Genomic DNA, 25260 nt, shown 5'->3' with positions numbered 1-25260 from the left:
ATATTTGATACTCTATTTGCAATAAATAGCTATAATTGTAAGGAGCTATTATAGGACAAAACTCTGCTTTCTTATGCAATGTTGCTATGTGAGCCATTTTCCTTATTATTCCCAATTTAAAGCCACTCTTTATTTAATTTGATTGGACAATTGAGTGTTTTATAGAAAACCAGTGTAACAGCTATGTATGGAATTATATGAAAGCCATTATACAATTTCAAAAACATATTTCAGCTTTAAATTTAGAATTATATTTTTATTTTACATTTGTAAAATTAATACTGAATTTTAAGCTGAGAAAATTAATATCTTTATTATAGAAATCTTAAAATGGTCAATATAAGGATTTTTTATTCTATAACTAAAAATATTTTTAACTAGGTTAAAATTTAAATTGCAGTATACCATTATGACTTAATTAAAATATATTTCTTAAGATAAGTATAGGTCATAAGGCTCAGATATCAGCCTACTGTTAATTTTCTAAGTTAATTTTCTAAATTAAATATAAATTTTAAATTGGGTTTAGTGGAAAGTCTTATATTTTGAAAATACTTATTTCTAATAATGTTTTCATATAGTCCTTTTATTTTTGCTCAAGATTATATTTTAATAAAAATTGATCATAATTTAAATGTCATTAATAAATAACAAAACAATGGAATTGATCATTGTTACCATCTCATTAAGCCTTTCCAATCCATTTAGATCTACTAAATAATATGTTCACTAGCATATTATTGTAGTATCCATATACAGAAAATCCTTGCACTTCACTCTGTATAAAATTGGGGACTTGATAGTACTAAAGCTACTATTTAAATAGTGAAAAGGAATGAGCAATGTATGGCATAAAAATTTAGCATAAATGATTCATATTATCCAGTGAGGTGATGGTAATCATTTAATAACTGGCTAAGACAAGGAGAGAAACTTGGAATAGTGACAATTGCCAGTTTAATGGGATAAAAATGATCACTGTGATCAATATGAAGCTACCAGTGGGGTCTCACTCAATGCAGAAATGGGAAGATAGGTACAAAATTGCTTTCACAGCCTATGTGAACTCATTCCAGTATACTACAGCATACAAGTGAAGGGAAACACATACGTCATACAAGTGAATAGCAAGTAGTCCAGATGCTTATATGCAGGTTTTTGTTAGTATGATATATAAATGATGATGGGGAGATCAAAGAGCCTTGAAAGCAAAAAGTAGAGCGCTGGATCTTTATACAATTAGAACCTTTGAACTAATTTTAAACTTAAATAATAATAAATCTTGTTCATAAAAATAATTTGATATTTAAACAACTAGCATAATTTTGAAGTTAGGTGCTTATTTAAATAGCTATGGAAAAGAGAAAAAATAGGAAAATCTATGAAAATCTTATGGAATGAGTCATTGTGGATACTAATGTTTTCAGAATTATTGAGTTTTTTCATTAAACTAGAATTCTATAATTTTTACATGGAAAATGTATAGCCATGAAATTATTTCTTTGCTTATAGTCTTTAATAAAAATTTCTAAAATGAATAAAATTTTCTAAGATCATTCAGTAGCAGTACAGTAAATGTCAGTTTATATCCTCTGAAAGCTCAGTAATAGATTTAGTTATGTTATGTTAGTAAGAATAAGTTTGCCTGTGGATACCTGACAAAACAGTTAAATAGGGGATTCTTAGTCTCAGTGTGCAAAATTAGAATGGATGAGATTGAAACAGCTGCTAAAAGGTACTATCAAAGAACTTGACTCCTGCTATCTTCATGCCCTCTATTCCTAGGCTGAGGAGTTGATTCTTATGATGGCAAGATGGCCAATGTAACTCTAGGCAGATCTGTGTCCCTACAGAAAGAAGGAAAAAAGGAAAAGGGCAAAAGTCAAAAGACATTGCCTTTTAAAAAACATTTATTTTTAAAAATTTTATTGATTTTCCAATCATTATACAACTATATGATTTTAAGAGTACATTTTCACCTCTTCATTAGCACACATGATTGACTCACTCTCCACCAAAACTCCAATGCCAATGCCCCATTCACCTTCCCATCTTGTCCTTCTCCCTAACTCTGGTAATCATTACATATATACATGTATGTATATATGTATAATGATGTAATACATACATAAACGCATACGCACATATATATTACAGACTCTAATATACTGTTTTTGCTGTGCCTGTTTGTCATCTTTGGTTATTTATATTTTACAAGTGAGTGAACCACTAATTGTCTTTTACTTTCTGACTTAAGTTTGCAAAACTTAGCATAACTAAGCATAACTGAGCATAACTATATCTAAGCTAAGCATAATCACCTATAGATCCATTCATTTCATCCCAAAAGGCACTGTTTCATATCTTTTTATAGTTGAGTATTTCCATTTAGTATTTTAATTCAGGAAGCAAGTGCTTCTTCTCTCTCATCATGTTGACTAGAATTTGTGTTACATGGCTATTTCTAGTGCAAAAAATGGTCATAGATGTTTCTATTATCTGGGTATACTGCCACCCCAGTTGTTTTGTAAATATAAAATATGTTATTGAGTATGTATATGGCTGTGTCTGCCACAGAGATTACTAAATTTTGAAGCAATATTTTATGACACATAATATTCTCTCATTTCCTTTTCAAGTGTCCATTTCTGAATTTTTTTCTTATCTTTTATCAGGGTGCTGTCTTTAAGCAGCCTGACTACTTTGTTTCTGTTTCTTATTTTAAACTGGAATTTTCTTTAAAAAAAGTTAATGAAGCTTGTTTAAACATGTATTGAAAGTAATTGAAAATATTTCATATTTCAGAAGTCGTTTGTACTTTCTGTTCTTGGCCTATATTTGTATGATATGAATTTGCCAAATTACTGTTGTTCAAGAAACATGAATTATTACTCTAATATTATCCTAAATAATACCATCTACATATAAATTTTCAATCCTATGAAAAATGACTTACTTTTGATATGCAGTATTCCAATGCATCAATGTTCTCCCTAACTTTTCTAAAGCAATAAAGTGGGGGAAAAAGTGTATAGATGATGGCTCTTGAGATAGGAAGACCTTTGTTCAAATTCTTAAAAAATAATTGGTAAATGTAGTATGCCCCATAAAACTCATACACTCTAAATATAGCATATCATATTGCAACATTTACAAAACATCAGATACTAAGCTGTTTCCAAGAAATACAAAATTAACTTGAAAGTTTTACAATTAAACAAGTTCAGGAAAATGATGTTCTAGATGTTTCTCTTGAAGATTTCCTATTACAAAGATTCTAAAATCACTTCCAAAAAACAATTATTACTTTGTTCAACACATTTCTTTTTCCAAACCTTTCTGCCATGGGTTTTTTTTCCCAAACCTTTCCCCTTTTTTTCTCATTAATCTCTAGACTTCTTTATAATTTACCAATCCGCAGAACTAAAGGCATGGAGCATTTCTTTAAGGCATAAATTCATTTAATTTTTTTGTTTTCATCATACACATTCCTTTTAATTAACAAGTGAAGGTCGGCATCAATGCATTTAATTTCTTATGGAATTACTACCAGTGTTGCTGATACACCTAGGATGATTCTATCACATCTATTTAACTGACAAATTATGACTGCAGTACTGTATAAGTTAACCAAAGTGTAAACATTTTTAATTTTTTATTTATATAATTGCTTCAATTTTAGTACTTCTAAAGTAAAATAGTGAATAAGAAAAAATAAATTTAACTATGAAATTTAAAAATTACTTCTATCTAAAATATTGGGTGTTAGGACAATTTACCATTAATGTAAACTTGGTTAAAAAGTCAAATTTTGATCTTAAATTATCAGTAAGACACTGATTGGCTGGTTAAGATATTTCCCTACTTCCATTAAAAATTACATGAGTAAGATGATTGGAAAGAGACAGAAAAAATCTTTTATTGGAATAATGATAAATCTACCAAATAAACTCCCCTTTCATACTGGCAAGTTGTGATTTGAGTGCAAGCAAAATTCCACTTTTGTAAATAATTTTGTAAAATAAGAAGTATTTTACAAAGCAGTTGATAATTTATTTTGTGTTTTCTGCAAGTTTGAACTTGGTTGTTCTTTTATGAATGATGAGCACTCTAGGGAGAGGAATTATATAGATTTTAATTTGAAACATAACTTTGAAGCAACATATTTTTATATTTTTAATATTTTCTGCTAGTCTTATTTATCTAGCTTATGACCCACACTCTGTAAACAAGGCCAAAAGAGGTCACAGCACTTTAAACTTCATTTACATATTAACAGCATCAAATGATAGTTATTAGTGTTCTGGTATTATATGAATACAAGTTCTTTAAGTAGACAAAAATCTAGAAAATAAGTAGTACACTCAGCATACATGTAAGGCTAGAGTGTCAGGAATTCAGTTATAGTGATACTAAATTGGCCTGTCTAGGGACAGCCTACAATTTTTGTCTACATGCTTCTAGTCTGCTCATCTTATGCATGGTAGACAGGTAGCAATTTTGAATGGCTCATCTTAAAATGAATGCAATTATCAAAGGATTACATGGTCCATCCTGCAAGGCACTCACTCATTTTAATTTTTTGTTTGTAGCCGTCTAGCCCCTCTGATTCACACTCATTTATTTTTAATGGAAAGTTTTAGAGCTTAGGTCTTATCCTATTTAAAATAAAATATGCTGTTAGATAAAAGCTTCATACATGGCAGTTACTGTCTCTCAAATTTAGACCAAATGTTGTTTGTTTCTTAGAATTAATGCAGGTAGATCATTTATTTACTTTGTGAACTTAAGATTGTATGTACCCCAAATATTAAGACTATGATTATAATTTACAACTAACTTGAGATAATAGAAATTCAAATTGGTGCTAAATTATATACCATAGATTTCATTTTTGTTCTTTGATCTTTTCATTGACTGAAAATCACTCCAGTTAAATCTGTCAATCCTCCCTTTCTCTCAACCCATCAATTTATAAATAAGAATTAGTCACATAAATTATGAAATATTCCTTTAAGTATTATTTATTCATAATTTCTGGTATGTATTATTCCACATGTCTTACCAGGGTCAATACTTAAATTATTTCAGAAATAAAAAGATAGAAACTTTAATTGTTTAAGATTACATAAAAAGCACAAGGTAATTAGATTTTTTAAAATTTTTTTGGTGAACATTCTGAATAATGATTGTAGTTAAGTAGGTCACTTACTGATCTCCTTAATTCAAATGTAAAAGCACTTCCAAAATTATTTTATTTTATAATAAAACACATACAAAATGCTATTTCAAAGATCCAATTTTTTGAAAGAAACTATAATTTTCCACTTCATTTTAACCTGGATATTTTAAAGGAATTTTGTGTGAAATGATTCCTACAATTTCTTTAGGTTTTTTTTTTTGGCATTTTAATCATAAAGATCTTATTTACATGTGTGTATTTCTTTATTTTAAAAGCTTGGTATAAGATTACAAACTTCAGAGACTTACATCCATTTAACCCCAAATTATTGAGTGCCCTTTCTTTGTAGAATACTAAGTGAAAAAATATATATATTTAATGTGTCCAATCTAAATGTACTGATTTAACATTTGATATTATAAAAGGACAAAATTACATGGAAAGGTACTGAATAAGTTAGCCCATCAAGAGACAGTCTAGCAGGACAGGTGGCATTCCAAAAGGGCACAAAATTTCTGCTCAAGAAAACATTTGAAAAGCATACTGGCATTTCCATGTTAAGTATTGCCTACATAAAATACCATCCAATTGATAATTTTGTCTAAAATTCATCTGCAAGTTACATGCTAGGCTACAGCAATCATTGATTCCATTTGTAGTTTTCTGGCTCCATTAATCACCCATTACCTATCTAAGATTTGATTTACTGGCCTAATATTAGTGAATTTTAGTCCATGCTGAGAATTGGTAGTACAGCAAATAAGAACACATTGCTTTAGTTATTTTTTTCCTCATGTATTTTCAAAACCAAGCACTTGTATAGCCATCAATTTATGAACAAAGGCATAAAACATGGACAAAGCACTAAAAATGACTAAAACCCTAAAAGGACCACTAACAGATTGCCAGAGATTTGCAGTATAAAGACAATGTGATTGTTGCATCCAATTCTCAAAATCACTGGCTATGATATTTTGTATAATATATTGGAAGTATAAATAAATGTAGCAAAAATATAAAAATGTTAAGGGACATAACTCAGTTATATACTTAAGTAAGACATTGGGATGTGTCTTTTACAATACAAAGTCAGAAATTCTTAAAACATTTAATAGAACAAATCGTATCATTGGAATGATAGGAACTGTCTATGTCATATACATGCATTAAGACATTTAGGGAAAATTATATTTTAAAACCATGTCAAATAATTAGTATTCTGTAAGTGTCTAGAACTGTAACTAATAAACATAACTTTAACTTATAATCAATGAAACCTCAATGCAATAAGTGAGGAAACTAAAGTCTAGAAAAACAAAGTAACCTAAAAAAAAGACCAATATTTTAAAAAGAACTGGAGCCAGAGTTCTAATAACAAGCAGGGCACCATAATATTAAAGGAGAATTTAGACACTCATTAACAGAACACCACTTTCACAATTTAATTAAAGTTCAAGATCTCAAACCTGCAGGATTTTAAGAAGTGCTGTATCTAACAATGTGTTTTGTTTATGATATTTAATATTTTAGGTATTAGTTATTACATTTTGATTTCTTGTTTTCCTTTATAAGGCTTTAATATTCTAATCTTTAAAACATGATTAGCATAAATTTAGAGGTCAATCAGCTACATAGTATTAGGCAACATCCTACATTTTATTTTGTCACTTAGCCCCTCATTTTTTGTTTAGGCCATTAAAGACATCTGAATGTAAGGTGCATCTTTATGTACTCAGAGCCATTAGAAATGTCTTTTATTCCTCCCCCTCTTATGCCATCCACTTCTATTTACTGTCTGTTTAATGTAGAGTGTATACATTTCAGAATTTCTCCTTTCTGTATTTCCTAACTCCTGGTCATCGAAAGCTAAATCCTTCATTATTTTTTTGTGCAATGAGTGTTTGGTACAGATTTAATTTAGAATAAGTTAACAATTTCATTTATTATACTGCCTTTCATTGTTTTAATATCTAAATGAAATATCTGAGGCTAGGCTAGTTTTGAGAATAATGTATCATGTGTGTTTTTTTTTAACATACAATTTTATTAAATTTGCTCTTTATTATCTTTCATATAGTTTTGAGACTGTATGAATGGTCATATCTAAGCTAATTGTAGGAGGTAAGATTTTGATTGTCAGTTTACTTATTCTCTGATATATCATTTTAGCACAATTGAATATGAATTAAAGTGAAAATTATTTACATGTAACATGTTTATGTGAAAATTTGAGGAACTATAAGTGAATGTTACCTTAGGAGAGGTTGGTAAAAGTAAAAAATAGGCACTAGGATTTAGTAAAACTAGTAAATAATTATGTAAAATAATGTAGACTGATTTATTTGAATGAGTTTTGCTTAATTCATAACCATATAGGATGAACTATGAACATATTCAAAAAAATCCCTATGATAAGCACCTAGAAAAAAAGGGGACATACTTTCACAAAAAGTTGAAAGTAAATGAAATGAAACAACACTAAGAGCATGGAAATATTCTTTTAAACAATGAAGTGATTTCATGTGACTCTCTTATTTTATACATAAGAAAATTTAGGTAGTGAATGCTTGAAGGACCATCATGATATAATAAATATAACAAAATATATAACGTAACAAAAAAAGTAACAAATATAATACAGAAATTAAAAAAATTAAAGTACTCTTTTAGAAAACTATCATAAAGCTTTTTTAAATTATTAATACAACTAAACTCAAAGTTTAAGGGGTTTATTAAATAACTTTTTTGTTGCTCAGAAAGCAAAACATAATTAAAAATCTGATTAAATCATAGGCTGTTGTCAATGTAGAAGGGAATTTGATATAAATTGTGTGAGAGATTATTGATTATTCCAAATGATAATAAATTATAAACACTGTTATTAAGATATAACTGGAAATGCCTACAAGAAGAGGCAGGAGGGACCTCCCTGGTGGCTCAGCGGTTGAGCACTGGGCTGCGAAGCTGCCCACAGCCTCTGCAGCACCGGTTCAATCCCCGGCCGCCGGGCGAGGGTCTCACATGGCGCGCAGACCTCTCCTGCCGCCCACTGCTCCCCTCATCATTGTGCTTCAGTCCTTCTGCCTGTTCTACTCTCCCCTCTGGCTCTGGTGAATTCTCTCACCCTCTCACGCTACTGACTGTACCCAGTGCTTGTATAAATAAAAAATATTAAAAAAAAAGAGGCAGGGTATAATAATTTTAATACTCTAAATATATATATATACTAAATATACTAATATATACTAAGATGGTCTCAGATTAAATGGAGAAATTTTGGACGCTAGAGAAAGAAGGAAGTTTGGTTATTTTTTTTTAGGAAAAATCTTTTACAATTTAGGAAAAAAGGTATCTTACTACTAGAAGTTGGAACAGTCTATTTGTTTAGCAAAGCAAGTAGTCAAGCTTGAGTTGAAAAAATATTTTGAGAAATTAAAGAACTGATAGCTGAGAGAAATGAACAGACACAGATGGACTTCTTGGCCTTATTTCATGAGCACATTTCCTATTTTATTGGCTTGGGAGAAATAAATCCATTTAAATGAATCAAAATGCAGAACACAAATGTATCTTTTGGAAAAGTATAAAATATATTCTCTCTCTGAAAAAATAAGTACCATATCTGTGTGTGTGTATAATTACATATACACAAATATACATACTACACATATAAATATATATTTATATATATGCAGTCCCATTGTCCAGAAGTTAAAAAACAATTCTAAGTGCATAATAAAAACTCTTGACTATATAATCTTAAGAAAAATAAACACGGAAAAAATAGAAATGTTAAAATTGGAAATTTCCAGTTTTGAAAACACATAAACTAATGTAAATGTTATAATTTAATGAAGCTCCTATTTAATAATCAATATAGGTGCTCTAATAAATATTGTATATAGTTATAAAATTTGAGTATTAAGCAGGATTAATTAAAACTATTTTAATATTTAATAGCATAGAATAAGGTAACATTTATTGAATATTATCAATATTTTTCTATTTTATTAAAGACCAAAATAAATATGTGATTATAATCTAATTCACAAACATGCAACATGCTCACTGTGCAATCAAGACTATATATTTTGCAAGTCAAAATATTGTGAGCAAATAATTTTGCAAGCATTTACCAATATAATTATATGTTGTTTTCAAAGTCCACATGACTAGGGCATTTTATTTGCTAAAGAAAAGTACAATTTAGAAAATATCATGCTTTTTCATTAAATTTTTATTAAAATCTTATATCGAATGTAGAAGGAAATGAAATAATGAAAATAATTTAATAGGTCAAAATGACTGATACAGAATTCATATCTTGAATTAATGTATATTAACCTACTCTTAGTCAATGTATATTAGTCAGTGTAAATTAACCTACTCTTATTTTCTACTACTACTACCCATTTAATAGACCCTTTTGTTCCATACAATTGCTAATGTTTGAGTCATCAACTTTACTATATTTTATGTAAATTTTAAAAAAATATTACTTTTTCAAAACTACAATTTCCTTATACATTTATCTGTCATGATTTTCAGCTTATTCCATTTTTTGACTAAAGTAGATATTGTGGGATCACTTATATTTCTTTAAAAGTACAAAATTTACCTTTAAATAAATAATTTATTGGTTCAACATACTGGTACTCCATTTTGTATTTCTGACACAGTTTTCCATTTCAGCCTACACAGTTTGAGAAATCAAGGCTGCTTCCTGTGTCCACAAATTAAACCAAATATCATATACAGAGTAGGTGGCCACAGGGTCAGTATTTGCTATATACAAGACATCCAGTCATTATGGTTGTCTTTTATATATTTCCAACAACAATTAGAATTGTTTTTTTTTTTGCAATTTAATCAATTGCATTGATAAAAATGGTCAGATAAGAAATATATAATAGACCTAAAATAAAGATGGAAGTATAAAAATAGACATTGGTAGTTCTTTTCTGACAGTACAGTTGAAATATAAAGATTTTATAGAACAAGTTTGGACAAACTTGGTTTTAAATTTAAGAAAACGTTAATTTTTTTTAAATTAAGATAGCATTAGTTTACACTGTATATGATTCAGAAATATAAGCTCCCACCTCTTCAGATGTCAACTACCACACCACACCCAAAGAAAACAGATAATTTTGACTAACAAAACTACTTGCAACTTGAATTTGTCTCTCCTATTTATTACCTCCAGGAAATCATGATAAATCACTAAAATAATTGCATGGTCATAATTTGAATAGATTATAAAAATAGGATAAACTCATGTATTGACTTTTTACTATTATTTTCAAAACAGGAAGAAACTTTGAGGAGTAGGTAGTTTGAGTGATGGGCAGGACTGCAGGATGAAACTTTAAATGCTGGCACAAATATTTTATTAGAGATAATGCTACTATTATATATGTAAATAAATCAATAAGTTGATCTGTCTTCTAAATATATGTTACATTTGTAAAATACCTGAATCCAAACAATTAATTTTAACCTTCTAAGCATGTTTCTATATTAATACAATTTCTTTAAGGCAATGTTTCTTTTTCTGGTGTTGAGGACATATACCTGATGCTCTTTTGCCTGTTATCAAGCTACATAATCTGTCAAAACATTAATGTTTTTCCTTTTAAAAACCACTAACTTTTCTTCCCGTTATTTGTAGAATTCACACAATATTCATGGTGTTTGTAAATCAGTGTTGCTCGTACTCTTAGTACTAAGTTCTTAACTAATTATGCTCTTTCATGCAAGAAATTTTTTATTCATATTTGTGAAAAGGAATTTAATTGAATCAAAGCCAGTCTGCTTTATAGTGAGTGAAAGCCCTAAACATATCAGTGATTCAGGCAATAGAGCATAAAATAATTTAACCAGGTACAAAATTCAAGCTAATCTAATGTTTACTTTGTTTTGGCCTTAGATGAAAACATAACAAACTTTATTTTTCCATTCCTAAACTGATGGTAGAAACTAACTAGGTAAACATGATATGTCATCAACTCAAATCAAATTTGAGCAGTTTGTAATTGTGTAAGCTTTTTTTTTCAGTGATAAATAATGTAGTATGCACTTACAAGTAAGTCACATACTTTAGTGATATATATTTGAGCATGTTGTGCATTGAAGTCAATGTATTTTAAATGCATTCCTTTTTCATTTTCTAAAAATTGCAGAAATAACTAGACTTAACTTTTCTTGAACTACTTGAAATTGAAATAAATAAAATAAGGGCTAAAGAATACCACAGACATTCTAACAAAGAAATGAGATGACCACAACTAAGGAGAGTTTGTAAAATACCACAAATTTCACACACACACACACACACACACACACACATACATACACATACCACACTCTGGCCAATAATTCTTCAAGCATTTTTTTATATTGCCTGATTTCATTTTTGTTTTTTTTTTTCCTTCAGGGAATTCACTTAATATACATGTATAACTATTGTTTTGAAAGAGGCAACAATCACTGTATTTGTGCTTTTATTTCTTGCCCTTATTTAAATGTGAAGGTTGTTTTGTTTTCTGTTAGGAATATAATAAATAAGGAAGAAATGAGTTGGAAATGAGAGGATCAACAGGATCTGAAAAGATCAGTCAATTTGGGGTAGCTGATCATACAAGGAAGATCAAGAGCAAGGTGAAGGAATATTACCAATTAGGAGGTTGGAGCTACAGCAAAGTACTTTGAACAAATATTCCCTATCCTTATTAAAGTAGGGTACCTGCCATAACCACATAATCTTTGGCTTTTCATGTGGATGGATCAAGTGTTCAGAACCAATTGATTATGACATTGCATCAATAGATTATTTGCATTTATTTGATGAAAAAACTTGTTTCATACTTACAGTAATAAGTGTTCTATTGCATACATATCTTCATATCTAGCTGTAAATTATATTTTCATATTATCTATTTTTCTCTACTGAGTAAACAAAAAGAAACTACTACACTTTGGTGACAGTTGAAAGTTTTGCAAGGTAAATAATTTTTTCTGTCTTACAAAATTGAAAAGTAATAAATGACAAACATGCACTAATTTATACTCTGAAAGTGATGTTTTCAGAGTTCTTACCAGGGGCAAATTAATGCAATTATCTTGTTTTTCCTTCATAATTTAAATGTGTGTTAACGTAGATAAAATTTAATTGCATTATTTTGTTATTTTTTTTAACAAGGATTTACTTATAAATTTAAATCCTTTGCTGTTTGTCCTGTTGGGTAATCAGGCACATAATATGCCACCAAGAAAATAATCAGTAAGGTAATAAGTATATTCTTTGAAAAAATAATAAAATCATGGTTTATGTCAAGGAAGTTTTAGTAATGACTAGAGGCAGCCTACATACTCCACAGATTAAGAAATTAAGGATAAGAGAGAAGAGACCAGATAAATGACAGATAAGTGTGATATTAGTAATGACAAAGTGTTTTTAATTATATCTTAAAATCTCTACTGGCTCAGTAGTGTCTTCATTACTGTATTTCCTATGTATATAAAATATATTTTTAATTTAGAGCTTTCATGAATTTGTTTATATTTGATGGGCAAAACATTTGAAGATGATAAAATTGAATACACAGTGAAAATTTAACTGTTTTTCTTAATATTTTGCTTAAGATAAATCTATAAAATACTTTTTAAAATGCACAGGTTGATGTTAAATAATACCTTTTGATTCTCTGAAGAGTTATTCTAAACCCTTGTTGCAATATCTCATAAATAGTTCAGTGAATAGTGTAATGTAGTGTAAAGAAGAGAGCACCAGCTGTATTGAGTGAAGGAAAGACCTATAAATATACATAAAAAATTCTTTAAAGTATTCATGACTTCAGGAAAGAAAGTGTCTATTCCTGTAAACATAATAAAAGTTATCTGGGTAGCTTTAGTGTTCAGTGTTTCTGTTGCTAGTTTAAATTGCTTGATTTTTAGGAAATCTTGAACTAAAAGTAAACTTAGACAACATTTAATTTTAAAGATAATCATATTTGTAACAATTAGATTTGTTTGCTTAATCATTGTAATGTTTAAGCAATTTTAGTTAATTGAATATTCTAACACTGAACTTCCTCTATTTCATCTTGAATCTTGTCCAGCGGAAGTTCTTATTCTTCAAAATCTGACATTAAAACAGTTCGAACAATGGCCCTATTAAGCTTCTCACAAAGCATTTTTTGTGCCATATTTTGAAATTATGACATTCAGAAGTGGAAAGAATTTGAGAGCATTTAATCCAGTACCATCATTTAGCAGAGAAGGATGAATGAATTGACTTGTGTTACTGTGCAATTGAGAATGAGAAAAACACTCAGAGAGAGAAGTTAGAGAGCACTACAGACAAGATACACAATCTGTTATAACAGCACAACCATCAATTATATCATTGATTGGGCAACCAACTAATTTACACAGACATCCTAAAACATTATTTAAAAAAAATGACAGGAAGCTGTAAGAAAATAGTAACCTTATGGTAGGCAATCATAGAAAGATTAGGCCTTTAAAAAAAAAAAATTACAGGGCAACTAAAACAATAGGCTCTCTAAACAACTGTCAGCCCCCACTACTTATTAGCATTATTAACTGTGGTTGGGCTTATCAGTCTCAATCCTATCCCCTGTCAGCTCTCAGTATTTACATGCATACATGCTCAAGGATTATATTATCAACAGCAATCACCAGTGGTGGGAAAGCAGGAATAATGGTTTCTCTTTGTGTACATTGAAAAACGGAAGTTTCATTTATAGCCTAAACCCTGTTAACAAGGGTGGGTATTATTGTGTTGCTACCTCAGTTTCATGAAGAATTCTATTGTCAATATTACTGAATGACCTCATCTTGTTTTATGTTATCATATCAAAAAATTACTTATGGCCACTTTCTTGTATATTTTTCCACTGAGATAGACATCCAGTAGTTGTCTGGATGATCTACTTTATTATGATCTACTTTATACAGGAAATAGGTTTTATGACATAGTGTTTCAAAACAAGTTATGTCTTTGGCCCCATCAATCACTAGGTTGAGGGAAACTGAATTAACAATAAAAGAAATAGAAAGCACTTTTTCTTTAATTTCTACTCTTTTTTAAAAAAAGATTTATTTATGCATACAAGAGCTGGGGTACAGGCCAGAGATACGGGGGGTAGGAGGATTCACCAGAGATAGAGTGGGGAACAGAACAGGCAGATTGACCAAAGTACACTGCTAAGGGGAGCAGCGGGAGAGTCAGGAGAGGTCTGCCATGCCATGTGGGTAGCTCCCTGGCCAGCTGGGGAATCAAACTCGTGCTGCAGTGGCTGCAGACAGTTTCATAGGTTGCATCTTAACCCCTTGCGCTACCATGGAGGCTCTAACTTCTACTCTTTTGATATGTGCAGGAACTTTGTTTATTGTTCAGAATAAGAGTTAACTGAATAAAATGCAGAAGTCTTATGATTCAGAATAGATCTTATTATCTTTGGGTTTATAGCTGTAGGAATAGTTCCATCAGCTGTTTTAATGTGATCTACATAGTATGATATGTTTTATGGTTTGGTTTGGTATGGGAAGGATAGCCAGTTTGGTTTCGGTCATGCTAAATGTGAGGGATGACTGTTCTTACACATGGAAATCTCTTGAAGGAAACTGGAAATATAGGATGGAGCACTGGTAAGATTCAAATGAGAGTAGATACACAAATATTCAAGATATCCAAAGTCAGCAAACAGCTACACCACATATATGCAAACATGCATATGCACATATATACATACACATATTGAATAATAGAAGGATTAAGTTTATAAAATATGGTAATGATGATGGCATGTGCTATCTATTGACATTTTACATTTTACTTTTTGCAGTGTGGAAGTTACTTTGTTCTGGAGTGTGAAGTCATGGTTGTTGTTTTCAGTTGTTATTTGAACATGTTTTAGAATAGCCAATAAATAGCTAATATATTGCAGTAGAACTTATCTAATAGTATTGAATGAGGTCATGAGTATATGAATTACAGTTCTTCAATCTTGAACTGCATTTAGTGAATGAAATGTATTTATGCTCAATTATGTTTATGTTTTAAAAATCATCTTTATAAATGGCAAACTTGCCTATTATTTCCTATTCACTATAATAATGTTTTCCAAATGTTTTTCTCCTTTCATTACTTAACCTTAGTTTAACTTCATCCAATTTCAAAACTTCACCACTTTCATTTTACGTTATGAAACCTTTTACATCTGAGTATAGAAAACACAATAGATCTTTAACTAATATCCTGCTCATTAATGATTTGGAAGGTACTGAAATTAACTATAGCTAGTGAAGTTGTTCCTCAGAAACTAATTCTTATAGAATTTAAGATAAATTCCAATATGGGTTTGTGTGACTCATTTACTTTTAAATAATACAAATTTAATCTACTGAGCAATAGATTGTGGGATACCTGTGTGTTATACACAACTAACAACAAAGATGAAGTATCATTTGACACTGAATATAAATTTTCCTTATTTCTAAAAATAAATTTTTATTTAAGTTCTATAAACCAATTATTTGGAATGATCACAATTTACTACTTTTCTGACAAAGGATAGTGTTTAATATTAATTATGCACAGAAATAAATTATTTGGTAGTAAGGATTCAGAAAGTAAAAAGCAATCAAACAAGTGATAAAACTTAAAATTATACCTGCTGAATATGAATAGAACATTACCCATAAAATGATTTTGCAGAATCAGTTTTACAAATTGAATCATGCTGCTGAAAACACTAGTGTTATGTTTAACTATAGTATTTGAGTAAACAGTTTTTAGACAATTTAGTTTTTGAGTCATTTCTTAGAATTTAGTCACACTGTAAAAGACTGATAAACTAAGTTTTAAGATAGTGTGGGCATTTTGATGGAAATTTCTTGTGAACCACTACATTTTGTACAGGTTTAGGAAGAAAACTTATCAGTGCCATATTTCATGAGTGAATTTTCCAAAAGTCATATGGTATTACTTTGATTCTTATTTCTAATAGTAACATAAAATGTTTAAAATATTTATTTATATTTTCTTTTATGAAATCAAAATTAATTAAAAATAAGCAGTATTTCATACAAGGTATAACCCCCCCAATCTGGCTAATATGTTAAGTTAAATTCTTTTAACTTGATTTATTTTAGCTCAATTAAGCTGTGATCGTCCAGAAAATTGACTGAGAGTCTTGTTTTTATCATTTCTTCATGGATTCAAAGATATAACTTTTCAGCATAAGAGAAGCAATATTATATTCTATGAGTAAAATAGTGAGAATTCAGGTGACAGTGGCAAAGTATAGAGCAAAGATAATATGGTAAACATAATTTATCTTCAAATGAATTTGAATATCCCTTAAGGGATTTCATATCTAGTAACATTATTTGATTTTAATATTAAAATGTTTATATTATTAGGCTTGGTATGGTGGCAATTTAAAAATATTCTGTAATATTTCTGAATAAAAGTCAGATGGCAGTTAATGTTTGTTACTCAAAATACGATCTTTGCTAATTTTTGAATTTTTCTGTAATCCAGGGATTTTGAGGTATTATCAACAAATCTTAATTTTTAACTTTTTAATATGTAATATTTGACTCTACAGAGTACAGCATATAAATGTGCTAAAAAATGATGAAACAATCTTTTCTATTCTGAGTGAAAATCAAGCAATTCCTCATTGACTAGAGAATAAGGAAACTGGAATTAATATTCTATCACAAGGAACTGAATTAGTTCTTAGCAATTTGTTATCCTTTTTATGGAAGATGATAAATACTGGACTCTGACTGAGATGGGTTGTAATAAGGGAGCAGACATTTCAAGAAGCCTCGTTGCACACCTGGCTGCAGCTTTCTGTGCACTCTTGGGCAGATCCCTGACCTTTCTGAATCTCTAAAACAAAAGAGCAGTAAGAAATCACTTGCTTTCACATCCTCATTTTAACTATATGCCATGAAAGAAAAAACAAAACCATAGTCGATATGTTAATAATATATAATGCTAAAAAAAGTTTGTATTTTCAATACTTTAATGTAAGATTATGCTTAATTTTGGAAATGGTGTATCTATTTTGGTAAGGCAGATTCAGTTGGAAAGCTGTTCTTTTTCCCTATTCAAACTAATCTAATCCCAAATCTAAATTCAGTAAAGGGTTGATTTGTCTTTTTATAAGTAAGGAGAATAAAGCAGAATAGAAAATTCAAAATATCAGAGTTACATTATTGATACATTTTCAAAAGGTACTACTTTGGATTTATAATGCAGACCAAAGTTGAGGGTTATTATGCAATGATATTAATAATGTAGATATCAACTCATAGTGAATTCAAATCCTAAAATATAGACAGGACACATTTTAGAAAACTCATTCCAACTTAAGGAAAAACAAAAATTAGTTATCAAATTATGAAGATATGAAAATATATAGTTCATTGGTTCATAATAATTTATAATGTTATAAAAACTATATATTCTCAATTTGTCCATTAGCTATGATGTAGTTTGCCTCTGATATGATAAAGTCTTCAAGTATATGCTGAATTAACATCTTGCAAAATATAGTAAAAAGCATTTCCTCAATGAGCAGTAGATTATTTCATATGTATTATCAATTATTTTCTTTATAAGACTCTAGGTTAAGAAATCTTTAAAGAAAGATTTTAGTTAACACATGCGTAGCACCAGGTAGTCTTCAAAATGCTTTGCACATATTATCTCTCAGGCTTAGTTGTCCATCGCCCCCTCCTCCCTTTGTAGAGAGAAACCTTTAGCTCAGCGAGATTTAACAATCTGTCACCAAGTACAAAATATACATGTGACTTGAACATAAGACTTTTAATGCCAAAACCTATAGTCACTCTGCTATGGCATTGTAGGCACTGAAATTATATAGCTATAATAGCGATGATGATGAAAATATTTTTTGAAAACTCCATCTCTCAAAGAACTCATAACATTTGAAGAATACCAAATTAGTGCAAGAAATAATAGTAGATTATGAGATATAGATATTTGACACAAGCAGTTTTGAGGAAAAAGTAAACATCATAAAATTCCATAAGAAAGGTAGATAGAAGTGAATCAAATGCAAGGAAGAGAATTTTTTTACTTGGTAGGAACAGCATAAACATAGTGAGGCAATTAGCCAGTTTACATAATAGTTTGAGTAAAATTAAAAAGATGAAACCTTAAAATTCAGAAGAATAGAATATTAAATGATTCAGTAGCTAATAATTGACTGGTTCTAGAGAAGGTGAGTTTCATGGTGCAAAAGTTAATATGAACACAGTTTATAAGACAAAATGAAGGAAGGGAGAACAATGTAGGATTTGACTTTGAAAGTCTATAATTTAGAACTGAGATGAAAAGGCAGTGGAAATTGTTGGGAAGAAACAAAATATCATCGTAAAGCAAAAGTTGATGTGACTAGAGCATACTTTGTATTTAAAGAAAGATTGAAAGAAGATTAAAATTAACTTTATGTCTAAATAACTCAGGGAAGTGCTGTATCACTTTAGAATAGAGCAGTTGGGAAGGAGAGCTAGTATGGAATAAGTGGTTGGATTCAAATGTAAACTGTTTAACTGTGGAATGATGGTGTGCTGCATAAGTAGGAATATACAAAAATGGACTATAACAATTTCCATGAGAATTTATAGCTATAAATTGAGAAGTTTTGAAATTATCAGCAGAGACATTAAAATTTGGGTGTCTTAGGTCATTAAAATGGATGAAGGATCTGAAAGTGAAGATTTAGCCCAAAGGCATACCCTGTTAGTGTGGCAGACAGTAGTGATGTTGGAATGCAGTCACATAAATTCAGAGAGGAACATTAAGGAACTGGTATTCAGCAATTATTTTATTAGAAGCTACAGAATTGTTAAAAGATAATCTTGAGGAAAAAAACAATGATTTTAAAACTAAGATTTTAGGGGTAGAAGCTTAGGTTTAAAGAGAGATATAAAAAATAGGAAGATTATCATTTTAGATATTTGGGCAGAAATTAGAAAAAAGTAGGAACATCAGAATAATTTAAATATGAATATATTTTAAATGCCTGCTAGGATTCTTTAGCTAGGAATTTTAGGAGACATAAGACAAATCAGAAACTGTATTTGTTTACAACCTAATAACTAAAGGGTAATATGTGCACTAATTTGTACATTTGTACCAGGAAATTGTAACTTGAGTCTCAATGCTATAGCTATAAAGAAAAAAAGAAATACCTGCATCATTCAAGAACTAGTTCAACTTCTCTAAGAAAAATCACCAGAAATATAGTGCCTTGAATCAGAAAACATTTATTTCTCTTACTTCACAGTTCAGTGGAAAGCAATTCAAAGCTGCTGAAGCAGCTCTGCCATCCTTAACATGGAACTTCTAATACATCTTTCATTAGCATTTCTTAAAAGATGGAAAAAGAAAAGATTTCAGGGCAAATATCCTTAAGGATATTTCTCAGAAATTGTACACATCACATACTCATATTCCAGTGGCTCACTTTTAGTTGTCTAACAAAGAAAAATGGGAATTTTTAGCTGGGAAGCAATGCTTTTAGTAAAAAATCATGTAGGGCAATTAATGCTTGAGGGACAGTCACCAGTCACTACCATAGATACTTTCCATGAAAGGATCCAGAAGACTGCAACCAATTGGTGGTACTGGATTGAAATTGATATGTGGGTTTAAGATTTTTGTATCTGGAGTAGAGTGTAAGGAACTAGAAGCTGAAGAACAGTATGAGCAAATGGAGAAGTATTAATATAGAACTTTTTTTTTTAAGTGGCCAGCTGGTAGGGGAAAAAGTAGTAGAATCTAACTCTGGAAAGGTATTTAGGAGAACAGTGTTAACAATCTTGAATTCTGTGCTTAAACATATGGCTATTTAATCTGTAGTCTGTGGACATGATTGAAAATTTGTATTTAGTAGAGCTGTGGCAATTTGGGAATTAGTCTCCATAAAATTAATGGGAAGTAGTACATACAGCTTATAAATTTGAAATAAAAAATGCCAAGTTCATTGATCATAGCTATAGGATGTGATGGTCTTAACTAGCATTGATGCTAATGGAAATAAACCGGGATGCTGGAGGGCAAGAATTGAAAGAGACATTCTGGAGGTAGGCTGATAGAACTGGAAAAGTGTTTGGTGGTCAGAGTTGTGGGACAAAGGCATATAGGTAACTAAAGTTTGTCTAAAGCATTAAGCCTAAGCGACTAAAGGCTATGACATGACTATTGAAATTATTAATTTATGAATTCTGGCAGGTGATGTTATTGAGAGATGGAGAAAGCAATAAAAGAAAGGGATTAAGAGGAAATATGAATTCATATTTGATGTATTAATATTGAAAAATCTACTGTCAGGCTATTGGAAATTCAATTTTGGCCAAGAGAGTGGTAGGGGTTAAATGTATATTCTTGAGATAACTGAATATTTTTATGTGTTTTAAAAATATGGAGTCCAATAGAATATTTTTGTGTGTTTGAAGGAATTGGAAACTAGGAGTATTTATAGGAGCAAGAGATGTGGAAAATAGAGTTAAACATAGAAATGAGAGGTGATTTAGCTTAGAAAGAAATGGAGAATGGAACTAGAATCAGAGCTGTGTTGACTTAAAGGTGAAGGAGATAAAGCAGACACAAAGAAGTGAAAGTCCAATGAATATGTGGTATGTGGGTCTTTGGGATGTATTGTTGCTTGGGTGTAGGCATTTGAAAAGTATGGTTTATTAATAATTGTCAACATTAGAATGGTAACCGATCAAATGGAGACAGAGGGAAAAATTCCCTAATATGACCATAAGAAGTAAATTGCAAACTCAGGTTAGACAAAATTTTTGTTGGGTCAACTTGCATATTTTAGAGGTTTTGTCCACTAGGTATATTCAGTCTCAGGGAAGAGGAAAGAATGTTAGTATGTAAAAGATGTATACAATTTAAATTTATGCATTAGTTTACTGTACCATTTTTCCTGTTTTTAAATTAAAGTTTAGAACAAACAGCTTCACTGAAGTGGATAGTAATCCCTTGACATCAATGCCAGTCTTTCCAGATTTTTCTTCCCTATCTGCCTAGATGTGCTTCTCCCCTTTTCCGTTCCTTCCTCCTTTCCTTCCCTCTTTCCTTCTCAGAATTAAAAATATATGTGATTTGGGAAGGGAGAATAGAGCTCTGCATATTTACAATTCTACCTTCCCCACCCCTTACCACCACATCTCTCTCTTCATCATGGACTCTCTTCAAGCACCTCAAGGTTTGTGGAATTCTATATAAAAACTAGTGATCTTACTTAGTCACATTATATAGTCTCACTATCTGTGTTATATTTCTAGGATTTGTCATGTGTGAAAACTAAGTCCATCTCTAACAGACCAACATTGTGGTTATAGCTAATACACTTTTATGAGTAGAAAAAATTAATTATCAAAAAATCAAAATTGGAGTATGGTTATATAACCACAGGCAGTCATATTTATATAGCAATATTAATAGTAGTATTGCATCAAACTATTGAGAAATTGCTGTCTGCCTGCACTATATTAACTCATACGATCCTTTCAACATCTTTTAAGTTAGATCTTAATACTGTCATTCTTTTCCAGGTAGGGTAACAGGATGAAGAGGTTATGTAATTATCAATGAATAGAACAGGAAGGTCTGGCTATAGATTTCATGATCTAACTGCTTGAGAACACTGCCTCTCATGAGGAATGAATTGTTTAGACAGTTCATTAAAATTCATTACACTCTCTAAAGATTGATTGCCAACATTCTGGTACTCAGAAATGTTGAAGATGTATATAAACTAAGGTAAAAATAATCAAAAATTTAAATAAAAATAAAGTGTCTGCAACCAAAGCCAGTTCTATTTCAGCCAAACAGCAAATCAGATCAGAATGTTTAATTACTATCCAATCAACCTTTCTGTTCAGTGTGTCAGTTTAACTTAGAAAACCAAGCAAAACATTTCTTTGTTTGTCAAGGATAGGCTATTAAAATAGGGTTGTTCTAAAATTGCATTAGAAAGATGAAAATGGTTTGTTTGATCTTCTGAATTTTAATATGTCAGAAGGATTATTGTGAAGAAAATTGGGATCTCTGAAGTGACAGATACATTATTCAAATAACTTTGATTGAATGTAAGTTTTTTTAATGTGTTCATAAAGGGTACATGCACTAATTTGGTTTATAAAAGAGTGGCTTTAAAATTTGAGATATTAGGGAAAATATTTTCTCCATTTAATAATTAAATTTAGCATTGTTAATTATGGTGGTGATATTTTTGGATAGTACCTTTAATTGGTAAATATATCTGAATTTTAATCAGAATAAAATAATTATGTATGTATTCAGTTGACAATTTAAAAACTCAGCATGAATTATTTTGGGTTGTTATTAGTATTTCTAAAATCACCTACAACTTATCTCAAAAATTATGTCTGCTTTTCTTTATCTTATAACAGATTTAAATAAATTATAGATTTGAAACCAAGTAATAATTGGAAACCAATCAGCCTCAATATGCATTCCCACTTCTAACACTGCTTTTATACCATGTATATTGGCATGTATTTTGAAACCTCTAATGATGTCAGAAGCATGTGTTAGAATGCAATTCATTCTGATTTGCTTTTTTCATGTTGAGTTTGTAACATGTAAAGGTGTAAATCCAGAATACTATTTTCTTAAAATCATAATTATTCAGTGATTATTTTAATATCTATCAACTTGTTGGTTTCTATTATATCATAAGAAATTTTTAAGCTGATTTTTGTATTGTTTTCTGTCTAACAATTTTCCCATTTTAAAAATGTTTTGTCACTCATTTGTTTTCTTTTTTAATGATTTTTTATTAGTTTTATATTTTTTCCTTAATCCTATACATGAAAAATTGTTCTTGGTTTACAGGTAGAAAGATTTTCTTCTATAGGTAATATATAGTAAATGAATGCTATTTATCATGTTAGTGTGAAGATTAGCTGATAAGGAAAGGGATCTTGAAAGCCTAGCATTTGCTATCATGCATAAGAAATTGTACTAGAAAAATGTTTATTTTTGCTTTCTACTTAATCTTACCTGTCTTTCTGTTTCTTTTGCAGCAAAAATACCGGATAGAATTTCTTCTCACTGCCATTTAAATATATTCTTTTCTTTTGTCAATTACCACAGGTTTAGTCCCTATGAGTGGTATAATCCACACCCTTGCAACCCTGACTCAGACGTGGTGGAAAACAATTTTACCTTGCTTAATAGTTTCTGGTTTGGAGTTGGAGCTCTCATGCAGCAAGGTATACGATTCAGCCTGCTATTTCCTTTGGGCACCATGTCCCACTCTTTGCTGGGTGACAGCTCTTGCTGGCACAAGTCGCTTGCATGGGAGCCTCTGTGCATGTAACCATAATCCAGCTTCTCCATCTACTTACTGCATTTAGGCATTCTCAAATCCCATCCAAGAGAGATTCTGAGAAAATAATTAGCTTTTGCAAATGCACATACAGTATCCTCATCTGTTTTTTTTCTTAACCCACAGTAGGCACATTATTTCATAGATAACCAAGCTAACCTGATCCATTAGCTAGAAGTTGCATTTAAAGTACTACTAAGATTACATCTCCTTGAGACAAGAATACAGCGTAATGTAATGATACTGTTTCCTGTTTCATTTTGATGTAAAATAATTTTCATATCAATTCTTGATGATTAGATGCATTTGTAGTGCATGATTAGTAAATCTACCGCATATTATTTGCAAACTTAAAATATTTAACCATTTAGAGTTACCTTTTTGAGTGAAATATTAGCTGCATCTGATAGCATATAAGATTATCAACTATTGCTTGCTCAGAAATGCATGAAAAATACTCATAATTATTTAAAATTTATAATATTAATGTTAAAAGTAAAAGTTATATTTTTTAGAGTATGACATAATACATGCCATATATCTTAGTAATTTATATATAACTATGAATTCATTATTTTATCCCCAGTTCTCCCAAGATGAATTTATTTTTGCTGCTATGGTTCCTTCTATTATTTTTTTAATATTTATATAATGTTCAGTAAATTAATATTTCAGACAATATAATGTTCAGTAAATTAATATTTCAGACAAACTGCTACTCAAAAGACTTCATTAGCTAAGATCAGAAACTTTCATGCATTTAAAAATGTCTTATTTTTAATTTAATTATATTTGTTTTAATTTAATTATAAAATTACAATTACAACTCTTTTACACTGTATACTTGAACTATTTTTGTAGTTTTATTCTATCTCAAGACGTGTGCATGTCAGAGATTATACTAACTATATGATTTTAAGACAAATCAGTAAATAGAGTCCATCTTTATTACATCCCATTTTGTTCAAACACTATTAAAAACTGAGTAATTTGTAGACAGTATCTTCTTGTTTATAGATTCAAAAATTATTAAAACTGCAATTTAAAATTAGCAAATAAAGCAAAATGCCTACAATTTGAACAACTGACAATAAAAAGTATTAAGGTAAAAAGCCTATTCATTTTTAAGCATTACCAAATAGCTTAGAAAAGTTTACCTTAAATTATGGTGGTATATTTATTATCCACTTTGAAAAATCCATTTAGTAATTGGATTTAGATCTGAAGAAGTGAAAATTTATTATTAAATTATAAAATATTATTATAAAAGGTGCTTCTCTTTACATATTTAATATTATGTACAAAACCATTAACTCAGTATTACTTTTGTACTTTTAAATTATAAATTACTTCCTAAAATGACAATAGTAAGTGTCAAAAGGAAAAAAGCTTAATAAATACATGTAATAAGCAAAGCCTTTTGAAGTGGAAATAAATCCTTTTACATAAATGAGTATCCATATACATAGTTTTACAGCTATTTAAACCTTGAGAAGAGTACTCTTCAATGAACTAATCTAAGTTTCTGTCTCTTTCAAAATAAAATAAAAACCCAGTACTTTTATTTTCCCATTTCTATATTTGGGGTCCAATTTTTTTTTCCTTAAAGCATAATCTACACTTGGAATGCACTAT

The 25260-nt window shown here is 29.9% G+C and overlaps 1 protein-coding gene across 3 annotated transcripts in view; it reads left to right on the top strand.

Annotated features, from left to right (window-relative positions):
* The window catches only part of GRIK2 (glutamate ionotropic receptor kainate type subunit 2), a gene marked incomplete at both ends in the record, with an annotated part of 584968 nt that overhangs the window by 460679 nt on the left and 99029 nt on the right, over positions 1 to 25260 (top strand). For all 3 annotated transcript variants that reach the window (XM_084228044.1, XM_084228045.1, XM_084228046.1), the window contains one exon: positions 23391 to 23509. In XM_084228044.1, coding sequence (XP_084084170.1) covers positions 23391 to 23509 — 119 coding nt within the window. The remainder of the gene's footprint in view (positions 1 to 23390; positions 23510 to 25260) is intronic.

Source organism: Talpa europaea, assembly GCF_964194135.1.
Source record: "Talpa europaea genome assembly, chromosome: 2".
In the NCBI taxonomy this organism is placed as follows: Eukaryota; Metazoa; Chordata; class Mammalia; order Eulipotyphla; family Talpidae; genus Talpa; species Talpa europaea.
This window is presented reverse-complemented; position numbering and strand designations above follow the sequence as displayed.